Genomic DNA, 21365 nt, shown 5'->3' on the forward strand with positions numbered 1-21365 from the left:
GAATCCCAGATGCTTTACATCCTGCCCTATATTGCTCCCAGTTTACTTCGCTGAGTGAAACTGGGAGGTGTGTTTAACCCCAAGTATAACCGTGCTCCCCACCCATCCAATTACAAAGGAATGAATAAATCACGTGGAGTACAGGGACGTAAATCTCAGGCAATACAAACAAAAGCTGAAAACCACAAGTTTTCAACCATAATTTTCATCTGAATTAAATGCACTTTAATATACTCTGCAGAAATTAATTTAAGAGTCCAAGTTCAGTACATGCAGTCCTCGTTTGATTACCTGCATCTTTTCAACAAACAAAGCTTGCTGTGTTTTTTTTGTGTCACGCAATAGGCTCAGGAAACAAATGAAGTGCACAACGAGGGTGTTCGCAGGACACCGCGGCGGGAAAGGAATCAAAGTGGGGGGTTGGGGGAGGTTCCTGTGTGTTCCACCTGCCTGCATCCAAGGCTCCGACTGTAGCACAGACGATGCAGAGATAGGAGAGGGTACAGAGCAACCACCATAACCAGCCTGAGTGCCCTCAAACCCGCAGCAGCAGCAGCAACCACAAATTCCAGACATGTTAGCTCACTGGGTGGCTGAACTTTGCTTTGTAAATAGATTGCACTCTATTGGGTGGAAGGGAATGCTTTTGTACAAGGAGCTCACCAGCCGTCTCAACACACACACACACAAAAAACCTGTACAATAAGCAGGATTTCCACAACAACCATGAATCACGCTAAACAGCCACTCACTGTGTGCCAGATAGGGATCAATTTTCTGCTGGGGCTAAGGGCCACACATCGGCATGGCATTAAGTGCCTCAGGAATTTGGGTTTTTCCTCATGGCACTTTAACAAAGTAATGCTTCTCCAAGATAAACAGGTACCCAATTCTCACTGGACAACCCAAAATCTGAATTGAATACAACTTCTATTATTGCTTAGGAAATGAAGACCATTCAGCCCCTCGGGCCCATTTCATGGCTGATCTGTGACCTAACTTCAGCTGCATGTCTTGGCTCCACGTTTCCGGATATACCTATATCTGCGATTTAAAATGGTCAAACTCAAAATACTTTTGTGCGTGTGCAAATACTCCCTAACCTCTCCCGAATAGTTTGCCTCTGATGTTTAAAGTTGAGTCCTTCGACCTAAACCGTCCCAACAGGAATAATTTTCTCTCTATCCACACTTTCAAATTCCTTTCCAAATCATAAAGACGCCAATCAAATTACCCCGGAATCTACACTCCAGGGAAGGCAAGCCTCGTTTGTGTGATCATACCTCCTAAATGAACACAAAGTTAATTACAAAGTCAGTTTTGGCACAGACGAAGCAGAGATATGTTCAGTAGCTACAGCTCGAGTCACTGTGGTCACTTAACAATCAGGGTATTTCCCATGTGGTCTGTTGTGATAATTCGGGTAGTGGCAGTGCATGTAGCCACTGAAATATGGAAGAGGGAATTTTTACAGCAAACAGCTTTGTCCTGATCCTTAGTGGGTGCTTGTGAGACTAAGAATCGTCCCAGCCCAGGGGCAACCCAGAGGGTCAGCGGAAACTTCAAATTCACATCCAGTTCAGCCATGCACCACGCGCGTGCAACACATGCGCACACATGGACTGCAGCGGTTCAGGAAGGCAGCTCATCACCACTTTCCAGACGGCAGTAAATGTTGGCCCTGGCCAGTGACGCCCACGTCCCATAAATTAATTTCAAAAAAGACACAGACACGGATGGCAAGACAGAGTCCAACCCATGTAGCATTTTGAGAATCCCAAATGGGAGCTGTTCCACAAAAGATATTACCTACAAATGTCTCATCCTCCTTGCAGCGAGAGATTAAGCTAAGGTTTCCCTGTTTTCCTCCCAGCTCAGCATAGATGATCACACAGGGCAGGGGAGACCTGCCCTGGCATGTTGGCAAATATTCGTACCTCAAACAACAATTTAAAAATCTCACTGCTGACTGTTAGGAACTTACTGAGTGCAAATTGGCTGTCGTTTTCCTGTACTGACTGCCAAAAACTCTCCATTGCCAGAGTAGTGCTCTGGGACTTTCCAGTATGTGAAAGGTACGACAGAAATTCAATTTCTTTCTCTCTGATGAAGAACTGAAGCCTGCAGCAAAGCAGATTCAAAAAAGGTACAAGTTTCCTCTTGAATTACAATGCCCTCAGACATGGGCAGCTGCTGAACTCTGCACTGAGGCTCAAGTCACATCTGTCGGCATGTTTACAGCCTGGAATGTTAATCTGTGAATGCGGAGAAGATTTAGCCCTTTTAATAACAGCAGCATTATTTTGCATCAGCGTCTTTGCTTGAGTTTATAATGCAAAGTATCAGACATGCTGAATGGTTGAATTTGCTGGTTTGTTCTATTCCAGTCCTCCCTCATGACCTCATCCCTCCAAAAAAACTCAATTCCTCGGTAGGGCCCCAGCCTGCTAGCCCTGGAGCTTGAATATTCCCATTCATTTCAGTTCATGTTCTGGTCAATGGCATCAACATCCTTGGGGCTACCACTGACCAGAAACTAAACTGGACCAGCCATAAAATTGCAGTGGGTACAAGAGCAGGTCGGAGGCTGGGAATTCTGTAGCGATTAACTCACCTCCTAACTCCCCAAAGTCTGGCCACCACCTACAAAACACAAGTCAGGTGTGAAATGGAATACTCCATTTGCCAGGAGGAGTGAGGAATAATAAAGATTATTAGCTCCAACACCACTCAAGAGGATCCACACCATCCAGGACAAAGCAGCCCGCTTGACTGCTATCCCTTCCAGAAACATTCACAACGCCCAGTAATGACGCACAGTAGTGGCAGTGTGCACATCTACAAGATGGTTTAGGGGCTGGTTTAGCACTGGGCTAAATCGCTGGCTTTTAAAGCAGACCAAGGCAGGCCAGCAACACGGTTCAATTCCCGTACCAGCCACCCCGAACAGGCGCCAGAATGTGGCGACTAGGGACTTTTCACAGTAACTTCATTGAAGCCTACTCGTGACAATAAGCGATTTTCATTCCATTTAATTTCAAGATGCACTACAGGAACTCACCAAGGCTCCTTCAACAGCTCCTTCTAAACACGCAAACTCTGCTACCTAAAAGAACTATATGGCTGGAGACACACGAGAACACCACCACTTGGAAGTTTCCCTCCAAGCCACACACCATCCTGACTTGGAAACATATTGGCCGTTTAGTCATTGTCACTAGATCAAAATCCTGCAACTCCCTGCCGAACAGCACAGTGGGTGCACCTGCACCTCATGGACTGCAGCAGCTCAAGAAGGCGGCTCGCCACCACCTCTTCGAGAGCAATTAGGGATGGACAATAAATGCTAGCCTAGCCAGCGGAGTCCACATCTCATGTGTAATAATTCTCACGAGATCCATGGTCTGATCTCCCCGTGGGGCTCGTGGAATATGAGCAACCCTGCTGAGGGGCGGAGGCCCAGCAGCTGGGGCTCGTGAATCTTTTACTTAAAACCAGGCCCGGATTGGAACCGGCATGATCGTTAGTTGCAGCTGGGAATGTGCTGTATGCCTCATTGGGGCCTTTACTTTTGTTTGCCAAATAAACCTTCCTGTGTAACCTTCTCTGAACTCCTGAAGATATTATACCGCAAATGAAAAATAAAACCTGGCACTCACTAGTACATAGAACATTACAGCGCAGTAAAGGCACTTCGGCCCTCAAAGTTGCGCTGACCTGTGAAGCCCCTCTAAAGCCCATCTACACTATTCCCTTATCCTATCCAATGACTATTTGAATGCCCTTAGTGTTGGTGAGTCCACTACTGTTGCAGGCAGGGCATTCCACGCCCTTACTACTCTCTGAGTAAAGAACCTATCTCTGACATCTGTCCTATATCTATCTCCCCTCAATTTAAAGCTATGTCCCCTCGTACTAGACATCTCCATCTGAGGAAAAAGGCTCTCAATGTCCACCCTATCTAATCCTCTGATCATCTTTTAATGATCAATTAAGTCACCTCTTAACCTTCTTCTCTCTAACGAAAACAGCCTCAAGTCCCTCAGCTTTTTCTCATAAGATCTTCTCTCCATACCAGGCAACATCCTGGTAAATCTCCTCTGCACCCTTTCCAATGCTTCCACATCCTTTCTATAATGCGGCGACCAGAACTGCACGCAATACTCCAAATGCGGCCGCAGCAGAGTTTTGTACAACTGCAACATGATCTCATGGCTCCGAAACTCAATTCCTCTACCAATAAAAGCTAACACACCATATGCCTTCTTAACAACCCTCTCAACCTGGGTGGCAACTTTCAGGGATCTATGTACATGGACACTGAGATCTTTCTGCTCATCCAAACTACCAAGAATCTTACCATTAGCCCAGTACTCTGTCTTCCTGTTATTCCTTCCAAAATGAATCACCTCACACTTTTCTGCATTAAACTCCATTTGCCACCTGTCAGCCCAGCTCTGGTGGCACAGTAGTTAGTGCTGCTACTACACAGCACTAGGGACCCACATTCAATTCCGGACTTGGATGACTGCCCGTGTGGAGTTTGTACGTCTCCCAGTGTCTGCATGGATTTCCTCCCAGAGTCCAAAGATGTGCAGGTTAGGTGGATTGGCCATGCTAATTTGCCCCTTGGTGCCCTAAAATGTGCAGGTCAGGTGTGATTGTGGGAATAGAGCAGAGGAGTGGGCCGAGGTGGGTTGGAGGGTTGTTGCAGACTCAACTGGCCTAATGGCCTCCTTCTGCACTGCACAAATGTTCACATCTAGAGAAGCTATTATATATAAAGATGCACGGGGTCGGGGCCATTTTATGCAGGTCAATCTAAATGAGTCTGGGTCGGGCAACACAAGCTAACCTTGCCCAGTTGCCGTCCAACATCCACATATAGGGACTTTACACAGTAGAAGTAGATGGATCACGATGAGCATTTACTCCCTCCCTGCTTAACCTGGAGACTCGTGTAGCTGGTGGCAACCGCTTGACCAAAAAAGCAAAGTTTTCCTTCATTCTTACTCAAGTAAGACTCCCTGGTACAACACGTCATTTCAGAGCACTTGCCCACCCATTCTGTGCTATAGTGGAAATGTCACCTGTCTAGTAACCCAGGAGTCCAGCTCAGGGGACATGTCTTGAAATCCCACCGTGGCATCTGCTGAAATTTTGATTCAATTAATTCATTATGAAAAAACTAATTAAACTTGAAACAACAAGAAGATAATAGAAAAATTTGCATTAGAAAATTGGCCTCAGTAATGGTGCCATCTGCTTTACTAATGGAAAGGAAATCTGCCGCCCTTACCTAGCCTGGCCTGCATGTGACACCAGAGCGGGTAAGGAATAACCGGGTAAGAGCAGGTTACAGGGTTGACTCTTAACAGGCAAACCACCCGGTTGTACCAAACTGCGACAGAATGGTTAATGGAGTGGGGTCATCACCACATTAGAGGGCAATTAGGGATGGCCAGCGACATCCACATCACAAAGCAATAATTAAAAAAACAATACATGATGATGCTCACTAATTGCTGCTAATGATGGGAGCCTTCTATATGACTTGCTGCAAGCAGTTTGCAAAAATACAGGGATGCAATGCACCATTAGGAATTGATCATTGCCTTTTTCTCGGATGTTTGCAAACATGTGGCAATTCAAACAAGTATATTTTCCCCTTAATTACATTGCTATGCTCAGTTCCTTTGAAGCCACTTTATGGTGAGGTTCTGTCACACTAAACAAATTCTCCATCTATCTCAAAATCTAAAAGCTAATTTCTTTCCTTTTTTGCATGAAGAATGGCTAGCAGTAAACCATATGCCAAACTTGGAACGAGTTACTCCTTCATGCGTATGGCAGTGGGTTAGCATGCAAGCCCTTTCAGCTGCCATTCAAACTCGGTCCAGAATGACGGGGAGGCAAGTTCCACCCCTCTGATCTCCAGTCCCCTGGTTTCCCCTACTCCGTCCCTCATTCTAACACTGCCGGCCGGGCTACCAGCCATCTAGCTCTCCAGTCTCTGCAGTTCCCACATCTCGACTTTTGGAGATACTTTTAGAAAGAAAGCTCTTTCCGACCCAGCTCTTGGATAGTCTCCCTCCATCCCTGTCCCACTCAATCTTTTCCACCTCTGCCAAATGCCAAAATGTTGTTTTAATTTGGAGATACTGTATTGCTGTTTAAGGGCAATCAATGAAACCCAGATCGTTAATGGGAGCGAAGCCACAGCAAAGCTAAAGGCAGCAGCTAAGTCTTGGATGTGTCTCCTGCTCGCAGTCACCAAAAGGATGCCTGGTGTCAGAATGCAAAATTCACACAGGCACATCAGAATGTGGGCATCCTTGACTGGGAGAAGAGATTTACCACAACGTTCCCAGAGATGGGGGATTTCAGCTCCAAGATTGTACAAGAGTTGTACAAGATTACTGCAGGCTTAGAAAGTGTAGACAAAAAAAAGCTGCCCTCCATAGTTGATGGCACAAGGCCGGGGACGGCAGGCGCAGGTTTAAGATTTGGGGCAAGGCCTCTAGGAGATGCGAGGAAAACCCTTCTTTATGCAGTTTGGTGCTAATGCCCCAGGAGCGCAGTTCTGAGGCGGTGGAAGCACCTTTAATAGTTTCACAATAAAATCAGATATGCACTCGAGGTAAATAAACTTAGAACATAGAACCCCTACAGTGCAGGAAACCATTTGATGCATTGGGTCGGCACTGACCCTCTGAAAGTGCACCCTATCAGAACCCAGTCCTATCCCTGCACATCTCTGGACACTATGGGGCAATTTTATCTTGGTTAATCCACCTAACCTGCACATCTTTGGACTGTGGGAGGAAACCCATGCAAACACAGGGGAGGAAGTGCAAATTCCACACAGTAACCCAAGGCCTCAATTGAACCCAGGTCGCTGGCACTGTGAGGCAGCAGTGCTAACCACTGTGCCGCCCAAACTTACAGGACGGAACAGTGGGAGGGAGTGGGACTGACTGGATTGTTTATAGACTCTTATGGGCCGAATGGTCTCCGATGCTGTAATGACATCACAGTTTAGATGGCAGAAAGAGGGGCGGGGGAGCAGTCTCCATATTATGAGGATAGGTTGGAAAGGCTGGGCTCATTTCCACTGTAGTTTAGGGGTGACTTGATTGAAGTGTTAAAGATCCTGAACGGTCTTGACAAGGTAGATGTGGAAAAGATGTTTCCTATTGTTGGTGAGTTAAGAACAAAGGGCCATGATTTTAAAATTAGGGGTTACCCTTTTGGGACAGAGCAGAGGAGAGCTTTTCCTGCTCCGAGGGGGGAGAGCTTTTCCTTCTCCGAGGGGGGGAGCTTTTCCTTCTCTGAGGAGAGAATTTTGGGGAGGGGACGGGACGGACTTTTTCACTGAGAGGGAGAACTTTATTTCCCTGAGGGAGAGAACTTTTTTCTATTTTTTCTGAGGGTGGTGTGATTTTGGAACTGTCTGCCTCATGGGACAGTGGAAGTGGGATCATTGAATATTTTTAAGCCGGAGGTAGATAGATTCTTGTTCAGACAAGGGAATTACAACTTTAAAATTTTTTTTAAAACAGTACCCAATTATTCTTTTTCAATTAAGGGGCAATTTAGCGTGGCCAATCCACCTATTCTGCACATCTTTGGGTTCTGGGGGTTAGATTCATGCAGACACGGGGAGAATGTGCAAACTTCACACAGACTGTGACCCAGGGCTGGGATTGAACCAGGGTCCTCAGTGTTGTGAGGCAGCAGTGCCGCCCCGAAGACAAGGGAATTAAAGGTTATCAGGAGTAGATGGGGATATAGAATGCAAAACAAACAGATCAGCCATGATCTAATAGAATGGAGGAGCAGGCTCGAGGGGCAGAATGGTCTACCACTGCTCCATTTTGTATTTATATTCGTACAAAGGGAGCAGCCTCAGCTCAGCCCACCAGGGGGTCCACATGAGATCGAAATCGAAAAAGGGAATCGAGGGATGTGGGATAAGGCAGGAAAGTGGAATCGAGAAGGGCTCTGTGGAGACAGGCGTGAAATAAATAAAGAACAGGTGAAGCAGGCTCAATTATTAGCAGCGTGAAGGAGCAACAGGAATACGTTTTGGTGCCAACATCACCATCAACATTCTGTAGGGAGGAGATAGGGTCAGAGGGCAATCGCCCTGTTTACCCAGTGCTGCCCTGGAAACCAGACTAACCATAAAATATAATTGTGCAACCCTGGAGCAAATTGGCAGCAGTTGGGAGATTTGCTGAAGATTAACATGTAAACTTTCAGCACAGTAAATCAGATTTAACCCCTCAGGAGATGGAACATAATTCTGAACACAAAGAAGGAAAACATTACCAGTGGCCAGGTTCAGGGGGACTTTAAAAAATAGCCAATTGTTTTGAACTTTATGCTGCGACTGTAAAGAATAAGCTACCCTTTTCACAGTCTGCGGCTTACAGTGCTCACTAAGCCGGCACATGGGCAAAACTTGTATTATATATGCACCTTTAACACAGAAAACTGTTCTTTTTTGTAAAGGGTAGATGACCAAGGAGCTTGACCAAAGGCATTGGTTCTAAAAATCGGTTTTAGCAGAGGGCAGAGGTTTAAGGAGAGAGATCCAGAGATCAGCAGAGAGGCAGTTAAAAGCAAATGCCACCGATAATGGAGTACGCTGAGGGTAGGTGACACGGCGGCTAGCACTGCTGCCTCACAGCACCAGGGACCCAAGTTCAATTCGTGCCTTGGGTGACTGTCTGTGGAAATTGTACGTTCTCCTTGTGTCTGCGTGGGTTTCCTCCGGGTGCTCTGGTTTCCTCCCACAGTCCAAAATGTGCAGGTTAGGTGGATTGGCCATGATAAATTACCCCTTAGTGTTCAAAAGGTTAGGTGGGATTATTGGGTTACAGGGATAGGGTGGGTTGTGGGGCTAGGTAGGGTGTTCTTTGAGAGGGTCGGTGCAGACACGATGGGCCAAATGGCCTCCTTCTGCACTGTAATGATTCTATTCTATGTACAGCAGGCCAGAATTGGAGAGTTGCAGATGTCGGACAGTGGCATGACTGAGACAGTGGGAGACACGGGGAAAGGCCAGTCCACAGAGGGATGAAAAGATGGGGGGGGGTTTTAAAATGGAAGCATCAGTGGACAAGAGCCAACAAAGGTCAGTAAGCACAGGGGCTGATGGATGACCGCCCCCAAAAAAAGCCTAAATTGAAGGAAACGTTTAGGTCAAAGGCTTTTGAGAAGAGTCAATCTAAATCCACCCTCATCTTCCTATTACTTCATTCAGCTGTTTAAATGCATGCAGGATACATGCCTCAACCTGGCTGCTATCCATCTTAACGGCTGATCTCCAGTGTGTACACGTCATTGCCTGAATCGCAAACCTGTCTTCTCATCTTTCTGCCTGGGTGCAGCTGAAAGTGCCTTTTCCTTGCTCTACACTGCTTATTATCTTTTTATTAGCTTGTTTTCTCCTCAGACATCCAACAGAGTGGCTCTTACCCCAAGTGGTTGCTCACTGCTGGTTTACCCCGACCCCGGTAAACAGGGATTAAATGTGTTACTCTCTTGTGCATTTGCTCCAAGCCCCAATGAGTCTCTCTCTGTGCCACGTTCCAAGTGCAGCATGAGTGGCATAGTGGTGCTGCCTTTGGACTAGTAATCTTGGGTAATCCCCTGGTGACCCAGGTTCAAACCCTCACCATGGCAGAGAGTGAAATTTAAATTGGCAAAACCATCCGCAAATGCTGTAAAAACCCATCTGGTTCATGATGTCCTTTAAGGAAGGAAATCTGCATACACCAGGTAAAGCAGGAGGTAGACGAGGCCTCGGTGGAGGAACTGAAGGGTAAATGGGAAGAGGAGCTGGGTGAGGAGATTGAGGGGGGGACGTGGGCGGATGCCCTGGGGAGAGTGAATTCTTCCTCTTCCTGTGCGAGGCTTAGCCTCATACAGTTCAAGGTGCTGCATAGGGCCCACATGACTGGGAAGAGGATGAGTAGGTTTTTCGGGGGCGAAGACAGGTGTGCTAGGTGCTCGAGGAGCCCAGCGAACCACGCCCATATGTCTTGGACGTGCCCAGCGCTGGGGGAGTTTTGGAAGGGGGTAGCAAGGACGGTGTCGAGGGTGGTGGGATCCAGGGTCGAGCCAGGCTGGGGACTCGCAATTTTTGGGGTTGCAGTGGAGCCTGGAGTGCAGGAGGCAAAAGAGGCCGGTGTCCTGGCCTTTGCGTCCCTAGTAGCCCGCGGAGGATTCTTCTTCAGTGGAAGGATGCGAGGCCCCCAAGCGTGGAGGCCTGGATCAATGATATGGCGGGGTTCATCAAATTGGAGAAGGTGAAATTTGCCCTGAGGGGATCAGTACAAGGGTTCTTTAGGCGATGGCAGCCTTTCCTGGACTTCCTGACGGAACGGTAGGGAAATAGGCCGGCGGCAGCAGCAGCAACCCGGGGGGGGGGGGGTTTGGTTCGGTGGGAGGGAGAACTGTGTACATGGGTTTGAGGGATGTGGCGGGTGTTATCTCTTTCCCTTTTGTTGTTTGATGTTTTTCTTTTTTCCTTTGTTTGCAGTTGCTTTTGTAGTTGGGTGGGTGTTGTTCTTGGGTTTTTACCATGGTTGTTTTGTTAATATTGTTTTGTTGTTTATATTTTGTGAAAATCTTAATAAAAATTATTTTTTTAAAAAGGAAGGAAATCTGTGCTCCTCAACTGGTCTGGCCGACTTACTCCAGTCCCACAGCAGTATGGTCAACTTTTAAATGTCCTTTTGAGATGGCTCGGCAATCCAGTCAGTTCAATCAGGATGGGCAATAAATGTTGGCCCAGTCAGCGACAAACACGTCCCATGAATGGACAATGTACGGGTTTTAGCAGGAATGCCAGGTATTTGAAGCCCTCTAAAAATGACCATCATCTAATGCAACCAGTGCATGATGAGACCAAAGTAAACCTGCTGGTATTTTCCAGCTCCACGCGGTCAGTTCAATCCCCACACCTGCTGTTTCGATGTTCAACATGTGGAACCCTGAATGAGCCTGTAGTAAACCACCATTGCAGGTCAGCCCAGGTTCAACTCTTTCTCAAGTTCTCTTTCCGCAAAATTGCGACCATCTCTAAAATGTGCCTCAGCACAATCGTGGCTGCAGTAAATTGCATTGCCGTGCATCGCAAATGCAATTTAAATCTAGTCCACACCCTCCAGCTGCCTCAGGGTAAATCCACCCATCTGTCAGACTCCCCCAGGGCAACAGGCGTCGGAATCACCTCCCACTGCCCCCAGATACAGGTCTGTTAAAATCCTGGGGATCCTAAAGCAACACCATCTCCCTTTGATGCCTTTTCTCTCTCTTGCCAGCCTCTAACTCAGGTTTGTGATTTTAGATACACACCAACCTTGGTTTGCAAAGGAGTCACTTTGTGAATGTTATCCCAAGTCAGCTGGAAGCAAAGGGCTTGTCGCTGTCCCGCCCCCCAACCCCCAACCAACCTACCAAGATCCTGCAAAGACCACCATCCTCAACCAGAAGTGCCGAATGGATGATCCATCCCCATTTCCTCCAAAGGTACCCAGGAGCAGAAATGCCGGTCTGCGACCAATTTGATTCACCTCATATGAAGAAACGGATCAAGGTGCTGGATACTACAAATGCTATGCGTCCTGACAATATTCCGGCAATAGAACTGAAGACTTTTGCTCCAGAACTTGCTGCACCCCCAGCCAAGGTGTTCCAGTACAGCTACAACAATGGCATCTACCCAGCAACGTGGACTTTTTTTTAAACATAAATTTAGTGTACCCAATTCATTTTTTCCAATTAAGGGGCAATTTAGCATGGCCAGTCCACCTACCCTGCACATCTTTGGGTTGTGGGGACGAAACCCACGCAAACACGGGAAGAATGTGCAAACTCCACACGCACAGTGACCCAGAGCTGGGATCGAACCTGGGACCGCGGCGCCGTGAGGCAACAGGGCTAACCTCGGCAATGTGGAAAATTGCCCAGCTCTGTCCTGTACATCAAAAAACAGGACAAATCCAACCCAGCAATTACTGCCCCACCAGTGTTTATTTTAATCAGTAAGTGATGGAAGCTGTCGTTGACAGTGCAATCAAACACCGCTAAAAATTCTGATGGTGTATTAAGACCTGGTAGCAGATCTGGCGAAGAGGGGGGCCGGGTTCAACCGGGTGAAGGCTGCCCTCTTTAAAAGGGGGGGGGGGGCGTGAAGTTCGGAGTACTGCACGTGGCCCACCTGTGGGTAACTTTCCAGAAGCGAGTGTACTACTTTGGCATGCCAGAGGAGGCAATGGATTTTATGAGGGACAATGGACTGGGAGGACTTTGAACTTTGGAGGAGTTTGTGTGTTTTTTAAGGTTTGGATGGTGGGTTTGCTGGAAGGCAGGATTTTCATGGGGGAAACAGAGGTTGAGTGCACCTTTGATACTCTTTAGGAGAGTATGGTGGTGGTGGGGAGGGGGGGGAAGAGCGAGAGAGAGAGAGCGAGAGAGCGAGAGAGCGAGAGAGCGAGAGAGCGCGAGAGCGCGAGAGAGCGCGAGAGCGCGAGAGAGCGCGAGAGCGCGAGAGAGCGCGAGAGCGCGAGAGCGCGAGAGAGAGAGAGAGAGAGAGAGAGAGAGAGAGCGAGAGAGAGAGCGAGAGAGAGAGCGAGAGAGAGAGCGAGAGAGAGAGCGAGAGAGAGAGAGCGAGAGCGAGAGCGAGAGAGCGAGAGAGAGAGAGCGAGAGGACCTGGGGAGGTTGGAGGCCTTGGTTGGGGCATTACATAGATGATTTGGAGTTGGGGATTTGTAATCTTGCAAGGTAAGCAGATGAAATTAAGATGAATGGTAGAGTAAAGTGTGCAGAGGATATAGATAGTTTGAGTGGGCAAGTGTCTGACAGATGGAGTATAATGTTAGTAAATGTGAGGTCATCCATTTTAGTAGGAATAACAACAAAATGAAATATTATTTAAATGTTAAAAAGTTGCTGTGCAGAGGCGTCTTTTGCATGAATTACAAAAAGTTGGTTTGCAGATGCAGCAGGTAATTAGGAAGGCAAATGGAATTTTGGCCTTCATTGCTAGAGGGATGGAGTTTGAAAACAGGGAGATTATGTTGCAGCTGTACAGAGTGCTGATGAGGCCACACCTGGAGTACAGTGTACAGTTTTGGTCTCCTTACTTGAGAAAAGATGTATCGGCACTGGAGGAAGTGCAGCGGAGATTCACTAGGTTGATTCTGGAGTTGAGAGGATTGGCTTACGAGGAGAGACCGAGTAGTCTGAGACTATATTCATTGGAAATTAGAAGGAGGAGGCGGGATCTTATAGAAACATATGAAATTATTAAGGGAATAGTTAAGGTAGAAGCAGGGAGGTTGTTTCGACTGGCCCTTGAAACTAGAACTAGGGGGCATAACCTCAAATAAGGGGGAGCAGCTTTAGGACTGAGTTGAGGAGAAACTTATTCACCCAAAGAGTTGTGAATCTGTGGAATTCCCTGCCCAGTGAAGCAGTTGAGGCTACCTCGTTGAATGCTTTTGAGGCAAAGATAAACTGATTTTTGAACAGTAAAGGAATTAAGGGTTATGGTGAGTGAGTGGGTAAGTGGAGCCGAGTTGACAAAAATGTCATGATCTTATTGAATGGCAGAGCAGGCTCGAGGGAACAGATGGCCTATTCCTGCTACTAGTTCATATGTTCTACTGGGCCACCATGCTAGCTGGGTGGGCTAGTTAACAGGAGTGAAGTGGGGGGGTTGTCAGGAGTGTTGGGGGGGGGGGGTATACTGTGGCACAGTTGGAAAAGCATCCTTGACTGTGGGCATCAGAGGGCGAGCACAAAAACAGATGTGGTTGATCGGAGAGGGGAGCTCCTCGCGATGAGTTTGGTCACGCGAAATGTGAGGGAGGCTGTATGGGTCACGTGTGTTTGCGCACGTGTGGAGTCTGAAGGCAGACGTGGCCTTTTTGCAGAGACGCACCTGAAGATAGGAGACCAGACAAGCTTGAGGAAAGGATGGGTGGGGCAGGTGTTCCATTTGGGACTAGATATCAAAGCAGGAGTGTGACAGTGTTGGTAATTAAGCTGGCAACGGACGTAGAGAAGGTGTTTGACTGGGTGGTGTCGGAGTATCTGATGGAGGCATTGGGGTGGTTCGGGTTTGGATAGGAGTTTGTGGACTGTGTCCAGTTGCTCAGCAAAGCATCGTTTGCAAGTGTGCGGACAAACCAAGTAAGTTCAGGGTATTTTGGGTGCATTGGGGGACGAGGCAGGGTTGCCTGCTCCCCCTGTTGCTTTTCGCCTTGGATATAGAGTTGCTGGCAATGGCGCTTAGGGCACTGAGGGGCTGCAGAGGGATTTAGCTGCGGGAGGGGGGGGGGGGGGGGGGGGGGGGGTGGTGTTGAGCACAGTATCGCTGTTTGCGGACAACCTGCGGTTATACATTTCAGACCTGTTGGGTAATATCTGGGGCATCATGGGATTTTAGAGGAATTTGGCCGGTTTTTGGGGTACAAGCTGAACATGGGAAAGAGCGAGATGTTCCCAATGGAGGCTAGAGAACAGGAGATGAGGTTAGGGAAACTGCCGTTCAGGGTGGTGGAGGTGCACTTCAGGTACTTGGGTATTCAGGTGACTTGTGGTTGGGCGCAGCTGCACAAGTTGAATCTTGACGGCTTGTGGAGCAGATGAAAGGGGATTTCAAGAGGTCGATGTGTTGCCGTAGTCGCTGGCAAGGCAGGTGCAGACAGTAAAAATGAGGGTGCTGCCAAGGTTCCTGTTTGTGTTACAGAGCCTCCCAATTTTCGTCCCAAATTCTTTTTTTAAGAAGCTTAATGTGTTGATCCTAGGGTTTGTATGGGCAGGAAAGACTCCGCGGGTTAGGAGGGTTTTCTGGAGCTGGGGCGAAGAGGGCTGCCGCTGCCCAACATGATCAATTACTACTGGGTGACGAATATTGCAACGGTCAAGAAATGGGTTCTGGGGGAGGGGTCAGATGTAGGCAGCATTGTGTATGGGAACAGGTTTAAGGGTTTTGTTGTCAGCACCTCTACCATTCTCGCCCGCCAGGTACTCTGAGAGCCCAGTGGCTGTGGGGACAGTGGAGGCAGCATCTGGGACTGGAGGAGCCTTAGTGTGAGCGCCTGCACGTCTGGGATTTCACAAGGAGTGAGGTGCTGTCCTTTCCTGGGCTGCCGCCCCTTGGGTTGCTCGAAAATGTCCTGTCCAGAGACGAAATTGAGGTGGCGAAGGTGTACGATGTCTCCAAGGAATTGATGGACTGGTAGGGGGCCCTGGTGGGGAACATAAACATTAGTGGGAGGAAAAGCTGGGAAGAGATGTGGGGGTTGAGATGTGGGGAGAAACCCTGTGGTGGGTGAATGTGCCCTCGTTGTGTGTGAGGTTAAGCCTCAATCAGTTTAAATTTATACATAGGGCGCATACGATAGTAGCAAGGATAAGTAGGTTCTTTGAGGGGGTAGAGGATAGGTGTGAGCGGTGCACGACGCGCCTGCGAATCACGTCCACATGTTCTGGTGTGCCCAAGGCTGAAGAGGTTCTGGCAGGGGTTCATGGACAAAATGTGCGAGCTGCTGGGGGTGTAGGTGGTTCAAAGTCCAGGGGCAGTGATATTCGGGGTGACAGAAGAACCAGGAGTCCGGGGGTGAGAGAGGTCGATATTCTGGCCTTTGCCTCCTTGAGGTCGGGAGATGGATTTTGCTTGGGTGCAGGGACTCCGAGCCACCAAAAGCAGTGGCGGAATTCCTGAGGCCAGAGAAGGTCAGGTTCGTCTTGAGGGGTCGGTGGATGGGTTCACTCGGAGGTGGAAACATTTTATTGATTTAATTGAGGTTTGAGGGGTCAGCAGGGTGGGGGGGTTGTAATGGGGTTAAAATGGGGAAGGTCAAGGGGACAAGGGAGTGGGTGTTGGTTGTTGACAATGTCTTGACAATGTGTTGAATAGAATATTTTCAAAAACAAATGTGCAAAAGAGAACTATTAAAAAAAGAAAATTAAGAATAAAAGGGGGACATGAAAGGATACTGGCAGATAAAAGTAAAATTGTAAGTTGCTTTACAAGTCCATTAAGAGTAAAAGAATAACTAGAGAAAGAGTAGGGCACATTAAGGACCACAGTGGTAATTTGTGGGTGAAGCCGAGAAAGTAGGTAGGGTTCTAAATGAATATTTTATGTGTGTTCACAAGAGTGGGATGATGTGGGTATAGAAATCAGGCAGAAGGACTGATAAAATTAAAGAAATTAACATGAACAGCGAGGAGGTTCCGCATGGTCTGGCAGGGTTAAGAGTAGACAAATCTCCAGAGCCAGATGAAATGTATCCCGAGCTGTTGAGTGAGGCAAGGGATGAAATACCAGGGAGCTGGTAATAATTTCCAGTTCCTATCTGACAGGAGAGGTGCCGGAGGCTAAGGGGTGTTTTCCTTCGGAGGCTAAGGGGTGACCTAATTGAGAATTATGAAATTGTGTGAGAGGTCTTGATTGAGCAGGCAGGAAAGGCTTGTTTTTCCCTAGCTGATGAATCAATTACATTGATTTATGGTGATTGGTAGAAAGTTTAGAGGGGACATGAGGAAAATCATTTTCTTTATTTTTGAAGGAAATAATATATATCTTTTTACATTTAGAGTACCCAATTTTTTTTTTCCAATTAAGGGGCTATTTAGCATGGCCAATCCACCTACCCTGCACATCTTTGGGTTGTGGGGTGAAACTCATGCAGACACGGGGAGAATGTGCAAACTCCACACGGACAGTGACCTGGGGCTGGGATTGAACCTGGGTCCTCAGCACCGTTGGCAGCAGTGCTAACCACTGCACCACCGTGCCACGCAAGGAAAAACGTTTTCACCCAGAGGGTGGTGGGCGTATGGAATTCACTGCCAAAGTTGGTGGTCGAGGCTGAGTGCTGGATCTGCATCTGAAGTGCTGTAACCTGCAAGGCTATGGGCCAAGTGCTGGAAAATGCGATTAAAATGAACGATGCATTTCTTTTTTCTCATTTTTGGGCGGTACAGAGACGACATGCTGAATGACCTCTTTCTGCACCCTAACCTTTCTTTGGACTGCTCAAAAAGAGCCAGCACACAGGTGCTGGGTTGAATGGCCTCCTGCAGTATTGTACAATTCTACGTGAATGTTGAAAATGCTCCCCCCTTCTCAAACACAACTGTGTATAATAAGCGAACAAAACCCATCCCATCATTAGTGACTGAACGATAAGAAAAACCTATAAATGCTGGAAATCTGAAATAGAACAGGAAATGCTATAAATGCTCAACAAATGAGTCAGTAGTTGCAAAGAACAAATAACTTGTTTTGTTTGTAGCCCAGTCCTGATGAGGAATTACAAAACAGTTTTCATTTAGCGACCGTAGTCAGTCGTTAAAAAATACTTCAAAAGTGGATTAACAAAATTAGACACCAAGAAACGCACCAAGATACAAGGGCAGATTATATAAAATCTATTCAAAGTGGTGGGGTAAGGATGGCCTTAAAAGGAGAGGAGGAAGGATTAGAGAGTGGAGAGAGATTTAGGGAGGAAATTCCAGGGTTTAGGGTTCTGGCAGCTGAAGAGACAGCCACCAATGCTGAAGAGATTAAAATCAGAGATGCTCAAGGGGCTTGATTTAGAGATCTAGGAGGGCTAATGGGCTGGAGGATATCACAGAGGCAGGGAGGGAAGGGGCAAGGCCAGAGAGGGATTTGAAAACAAGAGTGAGACTTTTAAAATGGAGACGTTGCTTGAGCAGAGGCCCCCATATCAGTGAACACAGGAGTGATAGGAAAATAGGACCCAGTGGGAGCTGGGAAACGTCAAAAATATGGACCAGTATAAGAGCTAGGAGTAGACGACCATCTGGCCCCTCGAGCCTGCTCTGCCATTCAATAAGATCATGGCTGATCTTTTTGTCAACTCAGCTTCGCTTACCCACCCATAACCCTTATTTCCTTTGCTGTTCAAAAATCTATCTTTGCCTTAAAAACATTCAACGAGGTAGCCTCAACTGCTTCACTTGGCAGGCAGTTTCACAGGTGTGCAACTCTTTGGGTGAAGAAGTTCCTCCTCAACTCAGTCCTAAATCTGCTCTCCCTTATTTTGAGGTTATGCCCCCTAGTTCTAGTTTCACCCGCCAGTGGAAACAACCTCCCTGCTTCTATCTTAACTATTCCCTTTCTAATTTTATATGTTTCTATCAGATTCCCCCCTCATTCTTCTAAATTCCAATGAGCATAGTTCCAGTCTCTCCTCATAAGCCAACCCTCTCAACTGCAGAATCGACTTAGTGAATCACCTGCACCCCCTCCAGTGCCTTTACATCCTTTCTCAAGTAAAGAGAACAAAACTGTACACAGTGCTCCAGGTGTGGCATCGCCAGCACCCTATACAGCTGCAACATTGGTTTTTAAACTCCATCCCTCTAGCAATGAAGGCCAAAATTCCATTTGCCTTCGTAATTACATGCTGCACCTGTAAACTGACTTTTTGCGATTCCTGTACAAGGACACCCAGGTCCCTCTGTACAGCAGTATGCTGGAATTTTTTACCATTTAAATAATAGCCCATTTTTCTGTTTTTCCTGCCAAAATGGATGACCTCACATTTACCAACATTGTACACCATCTGCTAGACCTTTGCCCACTCAGTTAAACTATCTATATAGATGGAAGAGCAGCCAGGAGTATGTTGGAATAATCAGATCTAGAAATAGCGATCGCGCAGTGGTTAGCGTTGCAGCTTCATGGGCCCAGGTTCAATCCTGACCCTGGGTCACTGCCGGGTGAAGTTTGTACTTTCTCCCCACGTCTGCATGTGTCTCAGCCCCACAACCCAAAGATTTGCAGGATAGGTGAATTGGCCATGGTAATTGGACAAAGAAAATAATTGGGTACTTTAAAGGAAAAGAGCTAAGGGTAGCGTCAGCATAGATGAAGGTATTAGTAGCAAATGAAGCTGAGAGTGTACGATGTTCGGGAGATGCTTGTAGGTGGTCTTGGCAATGATGTAGCGTTCTTGGGTTACACACCTGAAACATCAATGATCTATCTCACCTTTCATCTGCTCTGTTAATTCCAGTATGGGATTTTTAGTCCAAATTAAACCTACATTGGTAAATTAAATCAGCATTTAACACAAGCCACCCCTCCAGATATGCAGACATGCTGTTTAATGGTCTGGCACAATTCAAGATCTCCACTGCGCTCATTTGTGACTAAGCTGGGGGGGTCTGGAAGTACTTTATTACCTGAATTTGTCTTTCTCCACATAATCTTTTGTCGTTTCCTCTGTCACGCTCTCTGTCCCTGGCTCCTCTTTGAAAGACAGTAGATGCCTCCTGATGTGTGTACTGTCTTCTTGGTTCTGGAAGAGATCTGGTTTCTTCTCCGTTATACTGGCATGAGGGAGAGAGAAAATGAGAGTGTGAGGGGGGCAGGGTGGAAAAACAGCCATTAGAAATTTGAAAAGTAAAAGATTGTCGGTTGTGACATAGTCTCTCACTGGAGTCAGCAGATCCATGGGTTCAAATGCCCACTCGAGACCTCAGTGCACATGCAGACTCGAAACAGAAAGAAACATAGAAAATAGTGAACCATTCTGCCTCTTCGAGCCTGCTCTGCCATTCAATATGATCATGGCTGATCTTCTATTTCAACACCATACTCTCATGTTCTCCCCATACCCCTTGACACAATTGTTTTTATTCATGGGATGTGGGTGTCGCTGGCTGGGCCAGCATTTATTCCCTAATTATTCTTGAAGTGAGTGGCTCACTAGGCCATTTCAGAGGGCCATTAAGAGTTAAACACATTGCCAGCCAGGCTAGGCAAGGATGGCAGATTTCCTTCCTGAAAGGACATTGGTAAACCAGATGGGTTTTTAATGACAATCGACAATGGTTTCATGGCCATCATTAGATGTTTAATTCCAGGCTTTTTTTTTTATTGAACTGTGGTAGGATTTGAACTTGGTCCCCAGATCATTGCCCTGGTTGTCTGGATTCTGATGGGAGTGACACCACTGCACCAATGTGGTTACTGGTTTGAAGTTGACCGAATGTTAAAAGGAGGGCGAGCTCGATCCGGACTAAAATAGCGTCTCCCTCCACAGCCAGTGACTTTTGCTGTTTAATGATAATGCTCTCTGATCACAGCATTAGTGAGATTAGAGGGTGGAACGAGCAACAAGTTGGTATTTTGTGCAAAAATTAGTAAGTAAAACAGAGGCCTGCAATTATTTAGCAGAATTCCTTCTCAACCCTAAACCACAAAAATACCACCGAGCAAGAATGGGACCTAGTATGAGGAAAGGTGATTCCTTAAACACACACAACATAACAATTTAACAGCAACAGCCGCCTAAACATTTTCACTCAGACAAGGGGGCTGATTAAGACTAATTAGAAGTGTCGATAAATAAAGATTTACTTCAAGCTTGACTATTTTAATTTCCTGGGGAAAGTGGCACCGTTTGTTGCTAGTTCCGTCAGACAAAAGTCTGCATTCACTAACACCCACTTTACAGTACAAGCCCGCAAAACAAATATAAATATTAAAATCAAAAGCTTCTGAAATGTTAAATGCCTGGTCTGCTGAGTACCTCAGCATTTCCTTCTCTTTGTATGGAAGAGCCTCACTGTAAACTGGGTTAGTATGTTGCCGCCTTCTTCCACCATGCGGTGAATGTCCTGCAGTGCTGAATGATTACGGCTCGGTGTATAGCACTCACATCTCTGAATCGGAAGCTCATAGGTTTTAACCTCCACTCTAGCAACTGGAGCACATAATCCAGACTGGCATTGTCAGAGGTGCCATCCTTCAACTGTACCATGTACCGTCCAGGAGATGCACTGCAGCAATCCCAGCAAGGCTTCTTCAACAGTACCTACCAGACCTGCAAATAATAGCGCCTATGACAAGGACAGCGATTGCTTGTGGGTACCACCACCTGGAGGTTCCCTCTCAAGTCACTCACCATCCTGAATTGGAAATATATTGCCATTCCTTCACTGTCGCAGGGTCAAAACACATTAGGGAAGATTCCATCCCTAATAGCACAGCGGGTGTAGCTGCACCACATGGACTGCAGCAGTTTAAGCAGGCAGCTCACCACCACCTTCTCAAGGGCAATTAAGGGTGGGCAATAAACACTGACCCAGTCATTGATGCCACAACCTATAAACAAAGGAAACATCTGCCCTGAGGTGGCTGTATAAATAACCGCCAGCTACTATTCAAAGAGCAGGCAAGGGCCTCTGGTGTCCTGGCCAATATCTACCTGAACCACGTTTTTTAAAAAAACATGTTGTATTGCCATTTGAGGGATATTGCAGGGCACAAATAAATTGCTGAATTTCGTGCATTAAA

At 47.0% G+C, this 21365-nt stretch overlaps 1 protein-coding gene across 1 annotated transcript in view; it reads right to left on the minus strand.

Moving 5' to 3' along the window:
* The window catches only part of atf6b (activating transcription factor 6 beta), an 88361-nt gene that overhangs the window by 16062 nt on the left and 50934 nt on the right, over positions 1 to 21365 (minus strand). The window contains exon 10 of the mRNA XM_038815551.1: positions 19247 to 19393. Coding sequence (XP_038671479.1) covers positions 19247 to 19393 — 147 coding nt within the window. The remainder of the gene's footprint in view (positions 1 to 19246; positions 19394 to 21365) is intronic.

This window comes from Scyliorhinus canicula, chromosome 13 (genome assembly GCF_902713615.1).
Source record: "Scyliorhinus canicula chromosome 13, sScyCan1.1, whole genome shotgun sequence".
Classification (NCBI taxonomy): Eukaryota; Metazoa; Chordata; class Chondrichthyes; order Carcharhiniformes; family Scyliorhinidae; genus Scyliorhinus; species Scyliorhinus canicula.